Below are 25,781 nucleotides of genomic sequence, written 5' to 3' on the forward strand. Positions count from 1 at the left end.
ACCAGGGCAGAGATGGTACAGGGAGGGGAACAGAGAGGAGCTTGCAAAAGCATTGGGAGAATCAAAATGGAGTGTTGATGACTTTCAGACTGGGCCCTGGGAGTCTTGAAGAAAACCCTATCGTTTAACTCCTGGAGAACACTTCTTGGACTTTGAAACTTTCTCATTAAAAAGGGAAAGAAAAGCAAGTAGCTAGCTATGGGCTTTAGGTTTCGGCAATTCTATTTTGACAGCAGGATGTAACAAGAGACCTAAGGGTGAAAAATAGATTTGGGCGCTGCTACAAAGCCACCAGACAGCAGTAGCCTGGAGTAGATGAATTCCTCGTTTGCATCTGATGGTCCCCTCTTTTGTCCCACATCTCTAATTGTTTTGTGTAGCATACGATACCCATCATGTCAGGAAGGCGACTCTGAGGCCCCCGCAGACCTCGATCTTGTCTGCTTTGGCAGAACGGAAGCTGGAAGTGACCACTGTATCCTCTGTGCCTACGAGACACCCTGAGGCTTAGAGAAAACAAGAGGAATAAGATGCCCTGTCTTAAAGACAGGCACACACTTCACGATTCAGCCCATCATTCCAGACATAAAATAAGCCCACTTTGGGATAGGCACAATCCCTCTTCCCATTATACTGAATCAAAACATTAATGATTTATACTTTTTTTTACAGCATTAATGCATTTCCAATGAAAACTAAAGAAATAATGTAATTAACATCCAGCTGGGAAATACTTAGGCTATGATTGCTGATTGCTCCTCTGTTTCCCCAGGAGAACCTGTCGTTCATATACAAGAAGGAATGTTGTATCAGGAGCAATTTCCTTCGCTAATCTTGCCAGTCATGAGCAGATTAGAAAGTGGGAGCTCATTGTGGGAACAGGTTTTCTGGATTCTTGAAGCTAACCTGTACCTTGCTGTGACAATGAGCAATAAAGACAGGAGTTGGGAGCCCGTCTCATGATGGATGTCACTCTGGGACTGAAGTTGAGCAGAGGAAAATCTCATCCCCCATCCCTTGGAGGACATGAGCAATTATTGCCAAAGCTGTCCTGGTTCATGGGATGCCTGCCATCAGATTAGGACCATCACTGGCCAAATCATTGTGCTTAATTCCAGGGGAGCAAGCTCTCTAAGGGTTGGAAGGGGATGGTGGCTTGACTATCTTCTGATGGGGTCTTTAGAGCTGGCCAAATGATATTGTTTTTCAATGGTGAGGAAATTTGGCTTTTAACTACCTAGTACCTTTATTCTGGGACCCCAGAGCTTGTTCAGTTCATCTGCACTGTGAGGCCTGTATGCTTGCTTCTTTACTGTTCAAACTCTAGTAAACCATGGGATTTTTCACAGAAAATAGAGCTTTGGCATTGGGTGTATCGTTATATGAAAGATACATTAACCCATTGATAGCAAATAGCAAATGAGTCTTATTTTAAATTATGGACTCACATCTCCTACCCTTTCCCAGCCCATCATAATACAGAGTTTATTCTTCATTCACTAAACATTGATGAATGGTTGGTAGAGACTCTGGTAAAGTCCAGGCATGTTCCTCTGTAAGATGTAATAAAATCAAAGCCAAGTCCAGATGTGGGAAAACAGGGTTTTTTCCAGTGGATCCCTGGTTTACTTGTAGCCTTGGTTTTAAAAGTAATTTTTGTTTTTCAAACAGACTTTGGGGCTAGGAGATGCTCACTGGGTAAGAGGGTTTGCTGTGAAAGCAAGACGACCTGAGTTCAGATCCCCAGCATCCACACAAAAGTGTGGGCCTGTAACCTCGTGTTGAGAGAACAGAGACAGACAGATCCAGGGAGCTCATTGGCCATCCAAAAAAACTGAACCATGGAGGTTTGGGTTCAGTGAGAGACCCTGTCTCAGAAGAGGAGAGTGGGCAATAGAGGGAAATACCCAATGTCCTTGTCTGGTCTCCATGTGTATGTGCCTTGGCACATGTATGAATAGCTAGCTGCACACTCATGTGCACATATTATATACCACATGGTGACTTACAACTGTCCTTAGCTCCAGTTCCAGGAGACCCAGTGAGCACCAGGCATGCAATCAGTGTGCTCATATGCATTCAGGCAAAACACTCATACACATAAAAATAAATCTTTGTTTAAAAAAAAATAAGAGCAAATTGAAAGCCAAAACATAAGCATGATGTCTCTTCCCACCCTACCCCTCTTCAGTCAGTTCAGGATCAGGCAGCGCCCTGTCTTCAACCTACTGGTCAAGTAGAAGATTCCAGTCAAAGCCCTTCTTGACCCTCACGTTTTCTGACACACCTGCTTCCACAGAGGAAATGACCATTTGAGACAGGACAAGGCACCTTCATATTATTTCTATTAGCTCTGGCACCTCAACACTTCAAGTATTTACAGTCACAGAACTGCTGGTGTTTGAATGAATGGGCTATACATTTGCTTAAAATAAAAAGAGAAACCTAGCTGAGCCACAGATGAAAACAGATATGCTGGTCTGTCTGTTTGGAAAGGAATTCTCGTTTATTCTTTCAGCAAACATTTTCTAAGCATTGACGGTGTGTGTGCTCCATGTGAATACCTGGAGCCAGGACAGGGGTCTTAACATTCCAGTAGCTTCGAGGGAACAGCATTTAATACAGTCTGCTTTATAAGAAAGGACATTTGAAGAACCAAAAAGACCCATTCATCTCCAGGAATTGCATGTGTAAATTAGCATGTCCCCAAACATCACCTCCCCTTTCACACCTATAAACAGCTCAACGTCATATGCCTTCCAAATTGGGTGTTACAACTACAAATGACCTTCTTCCCCAGGGGTTCGTTGTTTCCAGCCCTAGGCTTGCTTAGGGGTGATTTGTGTTCTGGCTTACTCTTGTTTCTCATTTCTTTTCCTTTGTTCCCCTTCCTGCTGTGGCTGACCGTGGAGTACAGAGAGGCATTCATGAGATCCGAGAGATAAGACAGTTTCACTTCACTGGCTGGCCGGATCATGGGGTCCCCTACCACGCCACTGGTCTGCTTGGATTTGTCCGGCAGGTCAAATCCAAGAGCCCACCTAATGCAGGCCCATTGGTGGTACACTGCAGGTAAGCAGAACTCCTGGTATCTCCTCAGGGATGCTCCATGAACCGGTAGTGTGTACGGGGCTTTCATGGAGAGGATGATGAAAATGTTCTAGTTTATCCAGAACTGGTTAAAGTTGATAGTTGTGTAACATTTCAAATGTGCCTCATGCTTAAACCACACACCGCTTAGTGTCTAATGACTTTAAGGAGCAGGAGCATCGTGGTGGTCCGTTCCCTTTGCTGACGGACCCCTCTTTCCATGCAGTGCTGGGGCAGGAAGGACCGGCTGCTTCATAGTCATCGATATCATGTTGGACATGGCAGAAAGGGAAGGCGTGGTGGACATCTACAACTGTGTCAGAGAGCTCCGGTCCAGGAGAGTCAACATGGTGCAGACAGAGGTACTGCAGCTGCCCTTTATCCCGAGGCTTAGTCCCCAATCTGTCTTGTATACCCACCTCCTTGGGCAAAAGAAGCCTACCAACTGTTTCTACCAAATACCCTAGGAGAAAATTTCTGTACCTGCCAACTCCTGATTCCTCCATGCCTCCTCCCTCCCCGCCTCCTCCCTCTCCCCCCTGCTTCCTCCCTCCCCTGCCTCCTCCCTCCATCCTTTCGTCTGTTCTTTCAAAAACAAACAAAAAAGGACTTTTCAAGTTACAGATTCTGGTGCCAAGAGTGTCCCAGGTACTGGAATCTGTAGCCATCTACCTAAATTCACACAGTTGTCTGTGCCAAGGGACTCCAAAGAGTCTCTACATTAAGCAGTCAAGGTTCCAACCCTGTTCATGTTCCATCTGTCTTGTAAGCCAGCTGAGAAGCAGAGCAAGACAGTTCCTGAGAATAGCTAGGTGTCTGCCAGGCTGCTCCAGGGCAATCTGCTCTGTACATTTTATTCTTCTTTGGGCATTAAAAGAATTCCAGCCTCCTAGCCCTAAAAAGTTCTTCCCTGTCACCTGGCATCATGGGACTTTGCCCAATTTGTGGAAGTACTCTGTACCAATTAGTAACTCTTAAAGTTGCAATAGAAGGTCCATCGAGAACTTAACATTTCTAAAACTTACATCCTGGACCTAGGACCTAGGGCCCATGGAGGATCAGTCCTGGAGCAGCATGAAGACAAATTAGTATCCTTTATGTTTAGGTTATACACAAAAGTTTACAGACCCCCTGGGAAGAATTCCAGGAGGCAAAAAACGCTGCCTTCTGCTTCTCTTTTCTTTAGACTAGGGGCATATTTTAAAATATAATGGTAGCCAACTTTTTATATTCAGCGTGCTCTAACAATTGATCAAGCATTGAAATCCCCATCTCCTCACTTCATCTTCCTCTTCCAAAGTGTTATGTATAGAAATTGGTGATACAAGAAAGCCTTTAACATTTCATACAATTGAAGATCAATAATAAAGATGGTGGAAGTTAATCCTAGGGAAAGTCTCTGCCAAGTCACAATTAGAAGAATAGTTTTTACACTTGTGTGTTGACGTGGTGATGGGGACCAAATCCAAGGGCTTGCACTGTGAGACAAATGCTCCGTCACAGAGCTACACCCCCAGTTCTAGAGAACCCATCTTTTAACTGTAGACTGCACTCATGTAAAGGAACTATGTTCTGGACTGACTAGAGCTCTGATAACTATTAGAACCATTAAGTCATGGTTTAGATTAAGTCATTCCTAAGAGTCATAACTGTCTTCAGAGCAAAGTCCACTTTCCCTGGACCATTTTTTATATTGTGAATGTGATTGGGGCAGTCCTTCCAACATCAACCAAATTATGCTCGGTCCTCCTCTGAAATGCTGAGTTCCAAATCTGTGGGCTCAGAAGTAGAGAGTTATTCCAGCCACTGTCCCACCAGCTCTGGTCGCTCCGTGTAACATTCTTCACAAAGCTAGTTTGCTTTATCATCCTGTTCTCCATCAAGTGACATGCCAGCTGACGGGACAACCCCATCTCCTGGCACCAGGGCCTTTATAATGCTTGTTTCTCTGTCACCTTGATGAAATAGGGCTGACAACACACTACGCCCCTTCCTTCTCTAGCTCTCTGGGTTCACCCTGAGTTCTCCATCGCTAACTAAGCCGTCTGCTTCTTCAGGAGCAGTATGTCTTTATCCATGATGCAATCCTGGAAGCCTGTCTTTGTGGAGACACCTCCATTCCTGCTTCCCAAGTCAGGTCTCTGTATTATGACATGAACAAACTGGACCCACAGACAAACTCAAGCCAAATTAAAGAGGAGTTCCGGGTAAGTGGGGATTCAGGCGGGAGGGACTGGTAGGCTGTGGCTTTCCTCTTTGTGAAGATTCCCAAAGTGAACTCTTAGACCCTCAAACCAACACAGAGCTTCCCAATGGCAGGACCAATGGTACTGAGGGCTGGATGACTCTTGCCTCTGGTGCTGTCTGATAGGGCATTTCACAGCATCCCTGGCCTCCACTTTCTAAATATCTGTAGCAGTGCCAGGCTGAACACCCCGAGGGCCAGAACTACTTGGTTTCAAGTCACTAGTCTAACAGAGCCATTTGCATTTCAAGTAGCCACCAACCAGTTCCAAGATCCAGGACACCTGGTTCATAGCATAACTAAGCATGGGTTCAATCCATCCATGGAAATAGCCTTTAAGGTCTTCATTCAGGTACAAGTAAAGTCCAGGTTTTATGTAGCTGTCCCTAACTCGAAGCCAATCCTCTCCCGACTTCTTGCCTCCCAGATTTTCAGTAACCCTGCTCCAGTTAGAGTGGATGGCGTTGTATGCCATGGATCTGCAAGGCCCTTTGCCTCTGGCTCCTATGGCTGAAAGGCATTGTGTGCAGACAAAACCCAAGGAGGGAAAGAGAGAATGGAGCTGGTAGAATTCAAGGTGTGGGGGGCTCCCACCCTACAGTCAGCTGAGCATGAGACAAAGCCGTCCTCTACCTCATGTGCCTTTTTAAAGGAATCAGTTTACCCATAGATCTTTCCTGGGGGCACATTTTATCAACCCACACTTCCTTAGGAGTTTCTCAATTGTGTTTTATGGTCTCAATTGGCACATTAAAACTGCACGTTTATGGGGTATGACGCAGTGTTTTCATACATGGATTCATACTATCGAGTCATATGGAAGCATGAAATCGGCCACCTGTGGTGTTCCCGCCCCTCCCATTTATCCTCCAGACTCTCAACATGGTGACGCCCACCCTACGAGTGGAGGACTGCAGCATCGCACTCCTGCCCCGGAACCATGAGAAAAACCGCTGCATGGACATCCTGCCTCCGGACCGCTGCCTGCCCTTCCTCATCACCATCGATGGGGAGAGCAGCAACTACATCAATGCAGCCTTGATGGATGTAAGCCCCTTCGGGTCCGTGGGAAGGAAACAGAGCCCCAAGAACACCGGGAATGCTCATCTTGTTTACGTGCCCCCTCTGGCCTTTTGAGAGGCCAGCTATTCTTTCCAATGACAACAAGAATAGACATAGCATTCCGTGTGTGAGTTTGTGTGAGGCAGAGGCTCCTGCTCACACACCGCCTGTCCAAAGCCCTCAGAAATGAAGCCCACCTGAGCTACGCTGTCAGGTTATTTTAGCCTGCTGGCCAGAGAGCAAGAGGCAGCTGCTATGTCCTCTGGCAGGGACAGGGGATACCGTGACTGACAGCATTATTTAGTTCCCCTTCTTCCTAATTCAGGCAGTAATTAGCATGGGGAGAAAACGCAACTCATTGCCTCCTGCCAGTCTGTTTACGTCTTGCTATTCAACTGACAGGAAAGTAAATGGGTATTTTCAGTGCTAATGTGTAAATTTTAATTCTGCTGGTATGACACCATAAAGGGGCTTAAGCTTGTTTAAAGCTCCCGGAGCCGACAAAAGCGTGCGTATCTTTTATGGCAGTGATAAGTAACACTGTCACCCAGATAAATGACAAGCAAATGGGTTTTGGGAAAACCAGAACTGTTTTCATTGCACTTAGTTTTTAAAGTAAACTGAAACTTTCTCCACCAGAATTATTAATATGGAGAGCCAATATTGCCTGTCAGAAATATATAAAAAAAAATGGTAAGAAATAATTATGAAGTTCCCATGGTATTAAAGTGAGAATATTCCATAATAATTTCACAGAAAAGCTTATATTTAGTCCATCTTGGTGTTGACAATGATGATAGAATTCAGTGATCACTAGATATGTTCAGTGTTTTGTGCCACACATCTCCACGTGCACAAAATAACTCTCCCTGTGTTGTGCCAAGTATATCCGGGTCTTTCTTGCTTGTGTTTGCAGAGCTATAAACAGCCATCGGCGTTTATAGTCACCCAGCATCCTTTGCCAAACACTGTCAAAGACTTCTGGCGACTGGTCTTGGATTACCACTGCACATCGGTAGTTATGCTCAACGATGTGGATCCTGCCCAGGTGAGTCCAGGGATTCTTCCAGGTGGAGCACAGGTCCCGGGGTCAAGTCTGTGTGTGCCTTGTTGGAATGAGATGGGCAAGCCCCACAGCCAGTGCTCGGAGGCCTGTTGAAGGGTGTAAAAACACAAGGGTAACAAGTGAGAATTAGAGGCTACGGAAGAAAGCCGGTGAAAACCAAGAAGACGGACAGACTGAAGGATTGGATACAGGAAGCGGAGAGACAGGAACAAATAAATAAAATTGCCATTGGTGAGCTTCAAGGGCACAGAGTCCGAGATGAACTGGGACCACCATTGCAGAGCCGTAGAGAGAGCAAGCCAACCAATAGAGGCAGGAGACAGACCTTGGTCTCTGTGCTTCTTGGAACTGCTCATCTGAGACCTGCAAGTGGGGCAGTGGGCACTGGGATGGCAGGGCAGTGGAGGCAGGCAAGCAGGCTGAAATGGCTTTGCACTTTGTTGATTCTTTGTAAAGATAGTCAAACAAAACTGGCACTGGGTATAAGCTCAGAACACTCAGTGGAGCCTCTGGCAGAGACAACAGCGAGGAAGCAGAAAGCCCTGGCGAGCAGGGTGGCAGAATTTCCTTGGAGGGAGCTAGTTGTCAGGAGAGTCTTAGCACCACGGCCCTTTGGGAGCAGAATCTGTTCTCCTCACAGACGTCACCACCATGACAGAGGGCATTCGGGAAACTTCAAGCTTAGTGTATATTAAGAATAAACTTGTTTGGGAATTAATTAATATCCTCTCCAGTATAGAAATTTTTATTTTTAAATAGGGCAGGAGTGCTGGTGGGGCTCCTTGAGTGTGTCAGCATCTAAACAGGACAAGATGTTTCTTTCCCAAAATACATTCCGTCGCCATTAATAATGTTCATACGCAGCGAGGGTTTTTATGTTGGTGACATTGCATTGTAAGGTTAAGGCTCTCACTCAAAAGCTAGCTGGCGGAATAATAATGACAGTCCTTGTTCTTATCTACTCCTTTTGGCTTAGCTTCAGTGTTTTAGAATTCTCCCTCCTCTCTGCTCCCAGAACAGATTGTCACTGTTTACGAAAGCACACCCAATTCAATAGAACCAAGAACTGTCATTCTAACTTGTAGGCAGCAGTTAGATTTCACCAATTTAAGAGCCAGGCATGGGGTACAGGATGTGTGTGTTCCCTGTGTAGAGTCAGTTTGCCTTGTCCCTGATGCGAAGGTACATATGGGTCACCTATCGGTCAGCAATGCTAGCGGTGTCTAGGAACCCAGCATCTGAATGCAGAAGCCGCATTCTACACTCAAACTGTCTGGACTCCAACCAAGCCTTGGCTGACTGGCAGGCAGAGAGACAAAAAGACTCCCATTCTATTCAGCAGACAGAGCTGATTTCCGGGGGTGGGAGTGGGGGTGGGGTTGGGGGGTCAGGAAAGGCTCCTGGGACTCTGTCTTTTAGCAAATGCTAAACTGAGCATTGGAACTCATAGGCTTCGTGAGTATACAAGACTGCCTGCCACTCAGCTGCTTTAAGTATTTATCAGACTAGTTCATGGATGTGTTATGCACCATTTAAGCCATTTTCTACATGGCTTCCTTGGGCAGAATGTAGGACACAACGTGCCAAGAGCTAGATGCCAGTCTGGGCCATTCATATTTCTGTGGTGTAAATGACAAGCATTTGATCAGGCGCTTGAACTTCGAAAATAAGCAGCCAGCAAAGCCAGCCCTGTCCACAGAGAACTGGGCAGAACCGTTCAGATGTGTTCGCTGTGGCTTTTATTGCCATCTCAAGCTTTCTGTCACCATGCCCTTTAATCTTAACAGTGGGCACCCTTGGGTACCAAGAAGGAAACAGACATCTGCATGCTATTGTTTGACAAGGTAGTTGAATAACTTGTTACCAGGAAATGCTGCCCAGGAAGAAAAATCCCATGGAAGCATTATTTAAAAAATAAATAAATGTAATTTCTAAATCTAACAGACCTAGCTAATATAAAGAATAGTCTTGGCCACCCTACTTTCCCTACTTAATCTTTATCATGGATTAAAGATTTATCACGGAGAAAAGAGAGGGTGCTATTTCAGTTGATTCACTGTTAACTGAGAATTTGCCTTGCGATCTCCAATATACAAATCAACCTTTGAGACACGTGATAGTGACATTTTAGACCCTTTCAAAAGTAAAAGACATCAAAAAAGAAAATTCAACCTGTGGATCCTGTTTTTAGTAGAGCATCAATTTGCTTTAAAAAGACTATGAAGATATATCCCAGCCTGGTTGCCAGTTCTGAATCTTATCCCCTGGCTAATGCATGCTTTTTGAGCAAACAGCCAGACGATGAGGAGAAATGTGAGGACAGAGCCATCAAGGCAGCCCTGGGGTCTGGGCCTTTTAGGAAGGAAAGGAGCTGACATTTAAAGAAGTGTGTCGATTCTGACTTATCCAGTAATTACACTTGTCTTTCTGTGTTTGGGGTTCAGTTGTGTCCACAGTACTGGCCAGAAAATGGAGTGCACAGACATGGCCCCATCCAGGTGGAATTTGTGTCTGCAGACTTGGAAGAAGACATCATCAGCAGGATTTTCAGGATTTACAACGCCTCCAGAGTAAGAGTCGGGGCCCACGGTGCTTAAACTGGGGTTTCGTAGTTGTCTTACTGACCGTTAGCGTGCCTACTCTGTATCAGCCTCTGTTCTAGGGGATTGGAATGTCTCAGTTAACAAAACAGATCCCTGGACTGATGGGGGCCTGTACGCTAACAGGAGGCTTGCTAAAGAGAGAGAGTTATTAGTATGTGAAGGCACATTAAGAAATACTTTGTTCAGCGCTATAGACGTGGGCCACTGTGGCAAACGCTACCTGAATCCAGCAAGAGGAGTGCAGAGAGTCTAGCCTAGAATAGATAGGGGCCAGCAGAAGGAAAGTCAGGACAAGGGGGATTCTTGCTGAAGATAGGCCAGAGAGAGCTTGGCATGGTGGATGCACTGGGACATGGCGGGTGCTGAAGAACCTGATCAGATATGGAGTGGTCACGAACTAGAGGGGAGGATGCTTGCTAAACTGACATGGTAGGGGTTGCAAAAAGTGAGTTTTACAAGGAATTGCAAAGATGGGCCCCCAGGAGGGTCCTGACTAAAACCAAGAATCTTTATCAGAAGACATAGGTAGAATTATGGTGTGTTAGAAAGTGATACATTTGAAAGGAATAAAAAGTGGGAGGTCACGTCCCAGAGGTGTCTCAGGTCCTCATTTCAGGCATTCCGTGGGAGCAGGCACTGAGGAAGGCAGTGGCCATGGCCTCTCTAGGAAAACAGACATGGCCTCACAAAGGCTCTGTGGGGGAGCTGGAGAACAGTAAGCCAAGGCAAGAGGTGAGGACACAGGGACCAGCAGGGCCTTCTCCACCGCTGTTAGCAGACTCTTGCTGGAAAGCAAATGAAGAGCCATTAAGCCATTACAGGGTTTTTCAGAAGAACCGCTCCACCAGACGATTCACATGAGCAAATGAGCGCTCTGGTTCTGCCTTGAGATCAGACTCAAGAGACAGAAGGACCAGGTGACAAATGGCAGTGGTGGGACAGGGGTGATGGCATTTGGAGATAGCAAGCAGTAGAGAGAGACTGCTAGATCCTGAAGCTGGAGCGGCAGGACCCCAGAGAGTCAAGGTGACTCTCCAGATTTGGATCCTGAGAAGGAAGCGGTGTGACTGTCATTAACTGGAATTGTTTGGCCTGTGAGAAAAACAGATGGTTTGGGGTAAAGAGCTGAGCTGAGGTTCAGTGTGGGGCGCAGTAGGTTTGAGATGACTATCTGAGCTCCGAGGTTGGTTTCCGAGTCCATAAGGGTGACATTTGGGAGAGAGGCCTAAATGGTGACTGACCTGTGATACCCGAAGTCATGAAACTGACTGAAATTGACCAGTGAGATGGGGGGAAAGGGGAAGAACCCCAAAACCAGGTCTGGGAAGAGGGGAGACTGAGGCAGAGAAGGAGAAACAGCTGACAAGGAAAGCATCCTAAGAGACCCACCTCTGTCAGGTGCTGCCGAGTGCCAAGAGGGTCCTTCCAAAGCTGAAGCCTGGAATATAGCGTTTGAATTCTGCAATCTTGTTTAATTACACGTAATGATTAATTAACTATTGACAGCACAGCAAAAGCCTCACTGTTAATCAAAACCATATTATATAGAAAACAGAGTAGAAACTACATCACATTGAACTCGCAAACATTTCTAGGTTATAATTTACCCCTTACCTTTAATTTACTTGTAATTAAAGTGAAGCCATTTTTCCACGTAATACACAGCATGGTCAGTCCTGTTGTTGTTCTTCTCTCGGCTTTTACGAAATGTAAGCATTCTGCTCCATTCTTGTTTATCCCTGGCCTGTCATTTAAAACACCTGCATCTTTATAACCACCGGAGATTAAAGTCATAACTCTCCAGGCCAGCAGAATCACCCTTTGTTGTACATTGGCTTGAAGCCCCTGAATAAATACCTTCCTCCCATGGGAAGATCAAGTGGGCGGAACCGGGTTCCCGGGATCCAGTCAGGTAAGCCATGCCTGTTTCCTCCACTCCCTGATTGGTGCCTCGCCCTCTGCAGCCCCAGGATGGACATCGGATGGTCCAGCAGTTCCAGTTCCTGGGCTGGCCGATGTACAGGGACACACCTGTGTCCAAGCGTTCCTTCCTGAAGCTCATTCGCCAAGTGGACAAATGGCAGGAGGAGTATAATGGTGGTGAAGGCCGCACAGTGGTGCACTGCTTGTAAGTAGTCCATAGAGCTCCTCCCCCAGGAGGGCCAGGCCCCGCCCACCTCACTCAGCTCCCCTTCCTCCTGCAGTTATGACAGAAGAAATAAGCAGCTCTGTGTCAGAGGGGTGATCAGCACTCTTACTGAATGATCAGTTGGCTTTCTAGAAACACAATGAATGGGTTGTGTGCTTGGGTGTCTTAGGCTGTTTCTGTTTCTCTAACAAGATAAGGGAGACAGGAGGTTTATAAACCCAAGAGTTTGATTTCGTTCACCATTTTGGAAGCTGATAAATCCAAGAGTCCAGTCCTGGCATCTGGTGAGGGTCCTAGCGAAGCAGAGGACATCCCATGGCAAGACAGAACAAATGTGCTAGCATAGGTCACTCTCCTCCTTATAAAGCCACTAATGTCACCCAGGAGACCCTTCAACTGATCCAGAGACCCTCCCAAGGCCTCAACTTCAAAATGTCATTAATGTCTTTGGAGATTAAGTTCCCAACACAAGAACTTGGAAAGCACATTCAAACTATAGGTGGTCTGTCATGTGATCAAAATATGTATTTACCCTGTAACTGGGACCAACCCCTACCCCAGAAGAGAGGAAGGTGTAGGGATGGCTTCAGAGGCAGTTCCTAGCTCAAGAGCCTACTCTTTATCTTCAGGAGTTTTCAGCGCTGGTTGAAATCATCCATACTAGAAGAAATCAGCCAATGCCATAATCAGGGATCCCTCCCAGATGGCCATAGCTGGGTCATCTCATTGAAGTAACTGATGGTTCTGCTGGATACCATGAGGGAGCTTTTAAAAAAAAAATACTTTTTTTTCCCTCATCCCTTTCGTAAGAGATGTTTTCTATAAATGAGCATACTGGTAGAATTTAATTAGGGTCTGCCATAGTTTGGTCTGAGATATCCCATAAAGACTCACAGGGTAAGGGCTTGGTCTTCTGTGTACTATGAGGAAACCTTATGGGCCTACTGGGAGGTCTTTAGGTCATTGGAGACATGCACCAAATGAAATGATGGGACCCTGGGCTCTTCCTCGTCTCTCTCTGGCCATGAGGTGATCAGCCTTCCTTTGCCACATACCCTACCCCAGTGGTGTGCCAAAGCCATGGGGCCAGCCAGTCATGGAGTAGAACTCCACAAACGTGGGCCAAACTAGCCATCATCTCTATATGAGCTGTTTATCCCAGCATTTGTTACAGGGACTGAAAGTTGACAAGCGCAGAACTAGTGTCCTCTGAAGGGGGACATCTAGGTCAACAGTTGTAGCAGGTGCTAAAATATAAAAGTCCTTGGCCAGATGCTTCCCAATCGGACCTGTGCATTGGCAGTCCTTTGGGAAGACGCTTCAGTGAGTATTGCCCTCAGGCCACTCTGACACCAATTAAATCCCAGTCTCCGCATGGAACCCAGGCATCTGTGCTATGGCAAACCCCTGGATGAGTTCCACTTGCTGTTGAGAGCCACTGAGGAAAGAATGTCTTTCTTCCCAGAGCGCTTTCACCCCCACGTTCTCACTGGCAGTGATGTGCAGCTAATCATCCAGCTGGACTTGGCTTAACAGAACAGGCAATGAAAAGGCATGGTGGTCAAGGACGACAATGCTCAGAGGATTTGAGGGAGTTCAAAGTATGAGCGTGTGTTGCCTTTCAGAGAAGTATCATTAGAAACATAGGACAAGATCATTCCCAAATTGAAGGACAATGAACATTTCCTCTGAGCAGACCACCCTAAGTTCCAGCGGTAACTGGGGGAGGGTCCAGGTTACTCCCTGCCCTCACCTCATGTGGTGAAACCCCTGAATTCTTCTCAGATCCTCAGTATGCTACAGGAAACAGGTTCATTGGAAAGAGCCGAAGGAACCTCCTCAGGCCTGTCCTCCATCTTAGGTCACCCTATCATATCTCTGTAGAGTAGTGTACTCACCCTCCCCATGCTTTGAACTCCATTCCTGGCCATACTCTCAGTGCTGGAGAAGTGTCTGTTCCACCCCCCACTTCTTATTTCTCAGAAAAAGATGAGAGATTTGGCATACTGAGCCGATCAAATCACAATAGGGCCTTTATTTTCAGCCAAGGCAGCCATCTTCCCGTAACTTGTCAAAATGATAAGTACAAAATGAAAGAGAGAGGCACCCACTATATGTTCTTTAGATCTTTTAAGAAATAGAGTTGGGAGGGCAGGGGTTGTGCATGGGCAGATCTACGAGAAGGATCATGTTGTAGACATCAGCAGAATGGGCACTGTTCAGAAAGGAACACCCGTAAGTGTTGCCATGGCAAAACAGACAAAGAATCACCCAGAAAGCCTTGGGCATCATTTCGTGAGCAAGTAAGTTAAGGCAAGACCCTGGCCAGTGGGTGTGTGGATTGAGTACAACAAGCGCTCTAAGGGCCAAGATGGCCGGCTTCCTGAAATGAAGACAGACAACCAGGAAAGAAGGACAGAGAAAAGCTCCTGGGCGCCAGGCTGCCTCCCCCAGAGAAGCACACCTAGCGAGTGCTAACAGGAAAGAAGCCTGAGCTACTGGAGCCCACTGCACATAAATGCATAGCTTAATGTGCAAAAAGAAATAGAAGACCTAATCTATATTTAAAGAATCCCAGTAGGAAAGTTGACACTTTAATTAGCTGTATTAGATGTTATTTTGTTTGGTTTGACTAGGCTGGCCTCGAACTCACAGAGATCCGCCTGCCTCTGCCTCCCGAGTGCTGGGATTAAAGGCGTGCGCCACCATCACCTGACTTAGATCTATTAGATTTTTGTTTGCATGGGTTTGTTTTTGTTTTCTTTTGTGGTCCTTGAGATGGAATCCAGAGCCTTGAGGATGCTAGGCAAGTGCTCTAATACCAAGTTACAGTCACAGACCAGTGGTTTGTATTTTTAACATTAAAAGTAGTTTTCAGTTAGCCCTCCTGAATCTGGAAATCGCACATCGTATCTGGAAGCATAACTTGTTTCGACCCTGAACTACTAACTTTCTAACATGAGCCAATCCTCGAGCCCTCAGGAACGGGTCACTACTGCAGATAGTTGAAAGGAAGAGGCATGAAAGATAAAAAAGACCTGTTCAATCATGGCACGTTGTAGGCAGCATTCTTCCCAATGACAGCTGTGACCCTCGAACTAAGCAATTATAACACCGTTCCATGTGGTGTCTCTAACAGCGGGCTGTCACAGACAGTGGTGGGCATCTGTTGTCACTCTCCTGCCTGCCTGCCATCTCTTTCTTATCCTCTGTGAGGGTACCCCCTCAAACTCTCCTCAGTCCCATAATTCCTGTGGAGCTGCCTTTTGCTAATGTTGGGTGTGATACTCAGCCCTGTAGAGATGGTTTGGGTTTCTTTTTAAGATTTAAAAACTTTAAGATTTTTTTTTCTTTTTAGCCTACAAGAAAGTTTAAACTGATATCTTCCAATATTGGTCAGGGGGAAAGAAAATGCTTTGGAAGCGTTTTTTTTAACAGTCCTTGGTAAGGTATTCGGCATGGTGCAGCGCCACCTATTGGCTGAGAGCAGAGTATACAGACAGAGAGTTCTCTTCCTTATAAATTCCTTGCTGTTTTTAAAACAAGACTATGTCCTCGTTCTGAAACTGTGGAAAGAGTGGATGTCGACAGTGGTCATGAGCAGCTGTGGAAATGTGAGGTAAAGAGCTGATGGGTCGAGGACATTGGAACATCCATGCAAAGAATGGAGCAGAAGAGGCCCTGAGGCAGAGCCTTGCCCCTGTGTCCCCTGACTGCAGCATGTGACTGCAGGGCAGTGGGGAAGCTGGACACATCAGCCTGTCTGTCTCCTCACAAGTGAATAGAAATCCTTTTAGATGAATCCCCCCTAAATGTTGAAAGTAGACAGCTGAGCCTCCATATGAACATGTGGGAGATACTCCTCCTGAGCAAGAGGTTACCGAAGACTGATTTGGAGAGGATACAGAAGGGATTCCATTAAAATGAGATACTCTGATGACAAGATCTGAATAGATAAGGAGGAAAAGCATGATGGGGGGGGGGTCCTGAGTGCATACATCTGGTAAAGGTCCCAGAGCCAGGATGTCTACACATACAGCAAATCATTAGAACAAGATACTTAACACCTTAGTTAAATGTTAAAGGCACCACACTTCAGAAAAGAAAGCATGGCATGCAGCCCCATGGTAGAACCTTTGTCTAGTAGGTGCCAAGCCCTGAGTTTGATTCACAGCACTGGAGGAAAAAAAACCATATAAGCAGTAATAATCAGCAGCATTAGTTTGGTTTTGGTGTTTAGGAAAATACTCATTAGAACCACTGCATGCCCCCCAGAATGGCTGCATTTTTAAAGACATGGAACAAGGATTCCAAGGGTTGGTGACACTGTGAACGGACAAGGGCATGGCCTTGTGAGGAAGAAAGCCTTGGGGCCGACCAGGACACTGTGTGTGGCTCCAATGAAGCTACTGTGGTGTGTACATTTGCAAAACTTAATTCCAGTGTCTACTTATCATTCTTCATCATGGACTTCATCATAGCCGTGTTACTCTTTATCTAAAGAGAAGACTTAGAATGTTACAACAGACTGAAGGAGCTGCCTTCCCTGACTGTCATCCTTGACATTAACCAATCTTAAAGTAGCAAAACAAGGGACAACCAGATGTCTTAGGCTTAGTAGAGAACGTGTAAGTTTTTTATGAGTGAAAACATTGAATTGACCGTTCCTCCATCCAGCGTCCGTTACAAGCACTGATGCCAGCCACCAATTTGCAGGATACACGGGTCAAAGACAATATATTAAGTCATATTGGAGAGATGCAGTGAAGGAGAAAAATCTAGAATGTGGGACTCTCTTCAAGACAAGCACCCCTTTTCTCTAACAAATTCTTGAGGACAAAGAGGAAAACCATCAATTACTATAAATTTATAAAACACCAACCAAATGTAATATGTACAAATTGCTTAGATGTAGGTTTTTTTTTTTAAAGTCACCAGAAGAGAACATCTAGGAAATTGGAGCACTGGTTACTCGACATTAGACCAGTAATGTTAGGCCAGTGTGGTGGCTCATTGGGTCAAGGTGCTTGGTGTGCAAGCCTGCCAAACTGAATTCAAGCCCAGAACCCACATAAAGAGGGAAGAAGTGGATCCACTCCACAGAGTGCCCTCTCACTACCACGTGCATACTATGTCATGCCACTCCCCCCGAAAAGAATTTTGACAAAGTGATGTTAATTTCAGTGTGATAGAGGTAGTGTGGTAGAGGTATCATGTTTAAGAATAAATGAAAGGTCTTTTACTTCCTTATAAAAGAAGCTAATGTGAGGGCTGGAGAGATGGCTCAGAGGTTAAGAGCACTGGCTGTTCTTCCAAAGGTCCTGAGTTCAATTCCCAGCAACCACATGGTGGCTTACAACCATCTGTAATGAGATCTGATACAGTCTTCTGGCATGCAGGCAGAACACTGTATACATAATAAATAAATCTTTAGGGGGAAAAGAAAAGAAGCTAATGCATGGAAAAGTACAAGAAGGGCATTCTAGAAAATACAAATATGCTCCAAAAAAGGGCAAGAGTATGCTGTACGAACATGCGACCAACCTGATGGGACTCTTCATGGCTAGAGCCATGAAGGTCAACATTAGATGAATAGACAGTCATAGTTAATTGCTGAAAACAGGATCCACCATTGTGTATGAAAATCAGTGGTGACTGAATATTTGCACAGTCCCAAAGTATCTCACCCCAAGATATGTATTAACTACAAAGAGAAAGATAATAACTTGACAGTGAAAATCCTCACCAGCACCCTCTTGTGGGCAAGAAGGGACTGAGACATCAACTCATGAATCCTTTAGAGGGTGTAAGACTCTTCTTCTAGCTTTCTTAGCCAAGTCCAATCCCTCATCTCCAGTGACAAAGAAATACCAAAGGAACCCAGATGAAAGGACAGTCCATTGTGGGACTTGGTAGTGACCTTTTCAAACTGTGGCCAGGGCACACGGGTCTTCTCTATGCTTCCTTTCTGTGTTCTGAATTTCATATTCCACAAGGCAGCCATCCAGGGCTCGTCAGAAGTGGCCATATTAAGACAGACAAGGAAAAGCTGACAAACGGGCCAACTGTCACAAACTGGAGAAGGTTAAAGAGATAGGAGATGACAACCAAAGTAGATCCTGGACCACAAAAGGGACCTTAATGCAGAAGCTGGTAACATGTGACTGAAGTCTGTTGAGCCGTAGTGCGGTAGATCTGTTACCTCCTGATTTTGATGGTGTGCAGTGGTTGTATGCAACGTACACTACAGGCTGGGCAAGGGAACTCTCTTGCTGTTTACAGTGTTCCCATACATTTAAAATTACTTTTAAAAAGACGTTTTAAAGAGCCATCACGTTTGGGAGATTGAGAAATTCTAGTACATTCTTCAAAGGCCGGGTATGTATTTGTACATATCTCCACTTGTCATTCGTTTTCCTGGCAGATTTCAGATGAGATGGCCGCCCACTGGAATTTTTCCACACTGGGTATTTTGTATAAAAATCAGTAAGGAGCCAGGCAGTGGCGACACACACCTTTAATCCCAGCACTCAGGAGGCAGAGGCAGGTGGATGTCTGTGAGTTTGAGACCAGCCTGGTCTATGAAGTGAGTTCCAAAACACCCAGGGCTACACAGAGAAACCCTGCCAAAAAAAAAAACAAAAAAAAACAAAAAAAAACCAGTAAGGGACCATATCAGAAGTCATCATCTGGCAGGGATAGAGCTAGGACTGAACTGAGGGCCATATGCTAAGCCAGCTTGTCCCCTTTGCGCCTTCATTCATTCTGACCTTTCCCCAGGGTGTGGACCACGTATCTCCACAGGTGGTGTGCGGGAAGCGGGGTGATCGCCGACGCTGCCCAACCACCTGATTTTCTCTATACCAGGAACGGAGGAGGCCGCAGTGGCACGTTCTGCGCCATCAGCATTGTCTGTGAAATGCTCCGGCACCAGAGAACCGTGGACGTCTTCCATGCCGTCAAGACACTGAGGAACAACAAGCCGAACATGGTGGACCTCCTGGTAGGGTGCCCCTCTGGCCTGCCCCGCAGGGTATCTCACAGTTCTGTAGGATTCCTCACCAGCCCCCACAATGGCGGTGCTCAATCAAGAGGCCCCTCTGTTCCAAAGCGCCACACACGGTTTGGCTCAGGGGACTTTCCTCCCTTGCTCTCCTGCTTCCTTTCCTGTCTTCTAGAGGAGACTCCCTCGGCTTGGTTGAAATGGTAGAAATAGTTGAGACTTACAAGTGAACATTCTTGTTAATTTCCCTTCCTGGCAGTGCCTTCCACGTGGGTAAGCACATAAGTCTTAGTGGAGAAGAAATAATCATAGTACAAGAAATGCCAGATTTTCAAATTATAGATTTTATAAATAGCTTAATCGCCTAATATTTATCAAAGCTGTGAGTCTCAGGTTGACATACGGAATATGGCGTTTAATTATGGTGGCCATATCTGAGAAAAGCACTAAAGGAGTTGAGAAACAAAGGACTAGGTGCAATTATTTTCTTAGAGTACTTCACAAAATCCCTTCTTTTTTTTTTTAATGTAGAGCTGTTAAAATGCCAACCACGGTGACTCAATAGTAGAAGTATAGCTTCATGGAAGAAGCTTTGCTCTTGGGTGCTGTACATCTCTGTGAGTGAGCTGAAGGGAACCAGTGCAGGGTCTGGACAGTGACTCTTGCAGCAGAGAAGAGGGAGCAAGAGGCAAGCTACGCTGTGTCCTGAAGTCCACAGTTCTGCAGGAATGCAGTTCAAGTCCAAGATGCAAAGAAGGGGTCAAGAGTTGAACTGAACTTGAGAAAGTAGCCAGGGGTCCATGTGCTATGTGAGGGGTTACTGCAGCGGTGCCTGGAGCCAGGTGATAGCGTGGCCTCTGACAGACGACTCCTGGGGCATAGCTAAATCCTTCTCTGTTAAGATCAATCCATGTGAGTCTATTTAATGGGTAATAGGTGTTTATTAAGATGTAAATTGAGGAAAGACACTCATGAATACAGAATGGAGTGGACAGCTGAAGTCATCCTCTGATCTAACCAGGAGTGAATCCACCTGACAGTTTGATCAGACCAGGAAGCAGGGAGAAGGGGCTCCTGACCCTTCTCCCTTTCCTTTTAAGGCACCTTTGGGCCCTATAGCCCAAGGTCATGGGTGGAACAAACACCACTACACTTCTCAGTACAGGCCACTCTCCAGCGGCATCTGCTGTCCCTAGACATGTGCTTGTGCTTATATTCCACATCTAGGAAGCAAGGCATTATCCAGGGACTCTGGCAGAAGGACTCCTTGGCTGGGCGCATGCCCTCAAACCTCTGGGCCATTACATCAACTCTGCCAAGAAGAATCCTTTTCCCCAAATGTTTTCCTCTTCTTCCCTGCCCTATAGGAAAACCAAGGAAACCCAAAGAGTCCCAACTGTGCTGTTAACTCAAACTATATGACCTCAAACACGCAAGCTTTGTGGTGGCAGTATACTTGAGTTTTGCCTTTATCAACCAGGGATAGTGGTAGCTTCTTTGAGGTGACATAATATGAAAACACCTGTGAATGTGTTGGGGGCATTGCAGATCAGAGAGGCAATTGGGTGTGTAAGGTGTCCACTGGGCACAATGAATGATGCCTTTGTGGCCCCCAGAATGTGGTCATATCTAAGTGCTAAGGAAGGAGACAAGCAGCCCTATTATATTAATGTGACATTTAGCATGTGCCAGGCCTGGCCCCGGTCACACTTCAAATGGTGATAGACTTCATGCACGTAGGCTACAAGGTATGTCTGTGTGCAGAATTCCCTAGAACCATCTAAGAATTGTCACGTGAGTGCTAGAGTCTTCACCCGACTGGGCTGAGAGGAGAGCAGCCCCAGTCACTGGTAGCCTGAGGTGGGGCAGGGAAGGAGTCTGCAGATGCCACACTTAACCTCACAGATAGACAAAGCTTCCAGACTTTGGTTAGGACTTGGGCAGAGCTGCCCATGATTTAAAAAAAAAGAAAAAAAAAAAAAAGCCAGTTCCCTCACCGAGCCCGAGTTAAGCAGAGCGTTAGAAGTGCACCCTTCCAGGCCTTCCCTGTAATGGCTCTACTGAGGCATCATCACTCAGGAGCTTTTATGGTCAGATACGCCAGGCTTTTTTCAAATCAGCGGTTCAGAGTACAGGCCAGGGCGATTCCTCATGAAATGAATGGAGGCTCAGGTGGCTGGCCAGAGGGAGTCTGTGCTGCAGACAGTAGTCTATACTACTATTCTGTAATGAAATTGGAGTTTGGGTTGTTGGAAAGGAATGTCTTTTAAAAAAATTAATTTCACTGACTTACAGTAATTCAGCATGGTTATGGGGTACAGTGTGGCATTTCAATACAGGTGTACGACGTATAATGATCAGGACACAGTAACCCGTGTATCTGTTGCTTCGGGAATTTTTTTTTTTTTTTCATTCTTTGTGTTGGGAACCTTCTAAATCCTCTCCGACGGCTGTTTGGAAATATTTAACTTCTTGTTGTCAAAACCACGGTTCCCCACTGTGCAGCACAGCTTAGGAAAGTCATTCCTTCCACACTGTGTCCTGTACAGTTGTGGATAATTCTAGTTGCGCATACAAGGTCCCCGGAAGCCTGGCATGCTGAAGGTCAGCACCGAGCTTTTGAGAAGGTCAGTGACAAAGAAATGAAGGGAAGTGATGAGATTTCCAAAGAAAGCCATCTGCCAATCTGTCACGGTGACTGTTAGCGGAATAATAGCTGGTGACCAGAGGAAAAATGTCACAATGCTCTTTTTGTCTGGTTTGAAGCTTCTGGACCGGAGTAAGAGCTCTTGTATTTATTTGGTTTGGTGGGTTTTTTTTTTTGGGGGGGGGGGGCGGGGGAAGAGTCCATGAAGCATAATATCTTTCTACTGTAGAATTCAGAAATGTTGCTGAAGGAATTAATTAGCTTGGGTCAGCACGATAAAGTCTGGTATGGCTGTTCCATGTGTAGCAGCTATCTGAGTGAAAAAAATTGGGGCCAACCATTGAGAAGGGTACTGAATATGTGAGCTGCATATTTAAAGAATGATTATGTTCCAGAAAGCCTCGGGGCATGCTTCTGAGCTGGTCAGCCAGGAAGCAGGGTAGATGGAGTGGGAAACCAATACCTGGACCCCACTGGGTCTTTTCACACAGCTCAGAGGCAGGAGGATACCTACAGTGGCACCCTCCATCCGGAACCCCCAAATGCTGCAATTGTACCCTTCCCACCGACATGGTTAGGAATACATAGGGATTCCTCCCTGTCTCTTTCCTTCTTGCTTTGTGGTTCTGACGTCCCTAAACTGCCCCAGACTTTGAAAGTTTATACACTCATTTTGAAACCTGGCACTCTCAGGGATAGCTAGAATACCCTAGACATCTATTTCCTCACATTCTCAGTTTGGAGGTTTAGGGGAAAGACAACATTGCTAGGAAGAAAATTAATTTAGAATACAAGGGCTGCAGAGATGATTCAGTGGTTGAGAGTGCTTGCTGTACAAGCAAGCGTGAAGGCCTGGGTTCAGGTCCCAGCGTCCGTAACACAGGCAGGGCCTCAGAAGTGCCTGTAATCCCTGCACTGTGTGAGACAAAGACAAGAGAATCGCTGGGGCTTGCTAGCTTCCAGCCCAGCTGAAAGAACACATGTTCCAGGGAGAGATAGACCCTGTCTTCAAGGAATAAGGCAGAGAAAGAAAGAGGAGATGAGACGTGCTGGCCCTCTGTGTGCACATGAGTGCACACACACACACACACACACACACACACACACACACACACTAAAAATAGTAATTTAGAATATAAGGTTAGAACGTTTTCTGTCCAGAGGTGGTAGCTGTACTTTATTCTGACCCCATTTTTAGCCTGGCTTCTAAGTTAACCATCTGTTTATGAAGCCTTGTCACCATCCCTAAGTTCTGGGTCCCCCAGAACGAACAAGGACAACTCTGCCTAGTTGGAATCAGAGACAATGGCTTTGAAGCTGTCGGGGATGCAGGAAAGCCGCAGCTCCCAGCAGCTCCCCTCGGCATTGCCCTCCTCGCTGGACTCTGTCTCAACCAACAGCCTCTGGGAATAGTGTTATCTAGAGGTGACACTTGTCCCTGCCCAGTGCCTTACCCAGAAGTCAGTGGCTGGACCTGTGATCCCCTAGGTGTCCTGTCTGTGGAAAAGCTTCCCTTTCAGGAAAATGCAGGCTCTGAACTTGAGCTACATGCTACCTGGGGCTTCATACCTCTCGAAATCCAGGTAAGATTGGCCCGATCCCTGTATAACATAGGTACAGGGCCACTCCAAGGTCTGGTTGAGGGGGAGGTTTTATTGTAGATATGAGGGAGAGTGCAACCTGAGGCATCTGGAAGAGTCCAGAGCAGGGAGAGAAAGTAGTAGACTAAACTGGGCTGTGGGGGGGTTGAGAGAGAGGCAAGAAGGCAGAGAGAGAATCACAATCACGAGGGCACATGGCCAAAATGGCAGGGTTATATAGGAATGAAAAGCTTGGGGGAGGGAAGGAAGCCTTGTTCTAGTGTTTAGGGTAGAGGGAAGAGCAGAGCATGCCAGCATGGACTCTAACAGGTTTGCTGAGAGAGCCTAGAGGCCAGCATGTACTTTGGTATGCTAATAGGCACCACAGTAGCCATTTGGAGGGGGGGAGTCTTTTAGACCTGACAATCCCCACCCAAATAGAGGCCCCTGGCCCTTCTCAGAGTTTCCACAAGGGGCCTAGGAAATTCCAGGCTCAGTCACCATTGATACCTGCAAGTGTACCATGGAAGCCCACCTCCAAAAGCCATGCATGCCTTGTTGTGCAACCACTTGTTTGATGTTGGGGACCAGATACAAACCAGGGCACCCTGTAGTGAGCATCAGTCACCATCCTCATCATCCATGCCCTTCCTCTTCAAAGTGGGGCAGAAGAACATTAAGCCTGTCGGAGGGAGTGGGAGTTGGGGGGTTTCATGTGTGGTATCATCCCATGGATACAAAATGTTCTGAATAGGTGACGTCATGAATAATGGAAGTAAAGCGGTGCTTGTTAAGGGCTAGAAGGGGGAGGGAATGGTTGCCGCCTGGCCCAGGGTTTCTCAACGGGGTGGAGAAATGTTGGAATTTACCTTGTGCTCATCTCTGTAAATATTGAAAACCATTGAACTGTGTCAAAATTACAGCTAATTTAATTTATGAATCTGGCATGGGCAATGCCCATCCTATAAAACAGAGTTAACAGACAGGAAAGTAGAGCCCACGAGGTGGCTCAGGGTCAGGTACCAGATGTGCCCTTACTTCACATCAGCTCAGGAAAACTGGGCCCTGACTCGGCGGCCATTTCCAAGTCCAGTATGATACATAGCCATTTTGTTTCCGAAGCATGACAACAAGGTCTCACTCTCTGTAGCCCTGTCTTTTGAGTAGTGGTGAGGATGGACTAGTCTCCCTAGTACAGAGGGGATGGTCACCAATGTGACCTGCTGGGAACCAACCATCACCACCCACCCACAGTTATTTGCACACAGGGACCACTTCAGCTTCCTAGCAGGAAGATGGTTCCAGCCTGAAGTGTCCTGTTGCCATTGGGAAGCCTATCTGAGTTTCAGACAGGTACCTCAGGGAGGGAAGTTTGCTTCAAGTAAGCTGAGCAGACCATTCTCTTTGAATCTTGAGCAATTGACATGCAGTGTTTGGTGTGCCCAGACTGACTGAGGCCCCCCTCAGCTCCTCTAGCACAGGCAATGTGTGCTGATAAAGAAAGAATGCTAGCCTTCCCAGGATGCCTTGGAATTGCCCTCAGGAGCCCTTTTGACTCCCGTACTCAACCCGCCACCTGGCAGGACATTTTAAAGAATGACCTCAGCTTTGGGTTCCATTCCAGAAGTCACTTCTCCCTCTTCACGGGGGCCACTGCCCGTCAGAATCAGTCTAGAGAGGAACAGCAAGCGGCCCTAATGGGAATGAGACCCTGCTGAACCTCTGTTCCCGACCAAGCACTTCATGCCTGCTGCCAGCAGCTACGGTCTGGGCTGGGAAAACTCAGGACCAAGGCGCATATATATCCCCTCAAAAGCACGGGATGGCTCGTGTGGCTTAATTATACCATTCAGAAGCAGGGGAGCTGAGGGAGAAATCTGCAGAAGACAGGGCTGTACCTGGTGATCAAGCATAATCAGTTTCCAATGTAGGAAGATTTGAGGCATTTACCCAGGTGCTTGGAGGAGGAGACACAGCAATCTGTGGCCTTTCTCTGCCTTCCCCTTATTTTTACGATTCAGAAACTGGTCATCACAGAATCTGGGGGGATTGGCAGCTTGCTCAGGATGGATGAGATGGAAGAAGGGGAACTCATTTTGAAAATTATAGTCATCCCTGAGACAGGGATGCTCTGGGACTGCTGGGCCACAGCATCTTAGCAGAGAAACCTAAAATCCTCCATGAGTCTCCACCTTTTGTCCTGACCTGAGGCCGGCAGCCACAAGTTCCTACTAGCTGTGTTTGAATATGTTAAAAGGACCATTTGTGGTAGTCACTGAAACTAATTGCACAGTTAAGATCTGAAAAGAATCATTTTTATGCAATGAGGGATTACA

The 25,781-nt window shown here is 46.4% G+C and overlaps 1 protein-coding gene across 11 annotated transcripts in view; it reads left to right on the forward strand.

Moving 5' to 3' along the window:
* The window catches only part of Ptprm (protein tyrosine phosphatase receptor type M), a 715,625-nt gene that overhangs the window by 685,648 nt on the left and 4,196 nt on the right, over positions 1-25,781 (forward strand). For all 11 annotated transcript variants that reach the window (XM_052750180.1, XM_052750177.1, XM_052750181.1 and 8 more), the window contains 8 exons: positions 2,918-3,072; positions 3,317-3,452; positions 5,148-5,297; positions 6,209-6,382; positions 7,314-7,445; positions 9,908-10,033; positions 12,031-12,194; positions 19,083-19,218. In XM_052750180.1, the coding sequence (XP_052606140.1) occupies positions 2,918-3,072; positions 3,317-3,452; positions 5,148-5,297; positions 6,209-6,382; positions 7,314-7,445; positions 9,908-10,033; positions 12,031-12,194; positions 19,083-19,218 (1,173 nt within the window). The remainder of the gene's footprint in view (positions 1-2,917; positions 3,073-3,316; positions 3,453-5,147; positions 5,298-6,208; positions 6,383-7,313; positions 7,446-9,907; positions 10,034-12,030; positions 12,195-19,082; positions 19,219-25,781) is intronic.

The sequence above is a fragment of the Peromyscus californicus genome, unplaced genomic scaffold (assembly GCF_007827085.1).
Source record: "Peromyscus californicus insignis strain IS unplaced genomic scaffold, ASM782708v3 Scaffold_21__1_contigs__length_65335640, whole genome shotgun sequence".
Classification (NCBI taxonomy): Eukaryota; Metazoa; Chordata; class Mammalia; order Rodentia; family Cricetidae; genus Peromyscus; species Peromyscus californicus.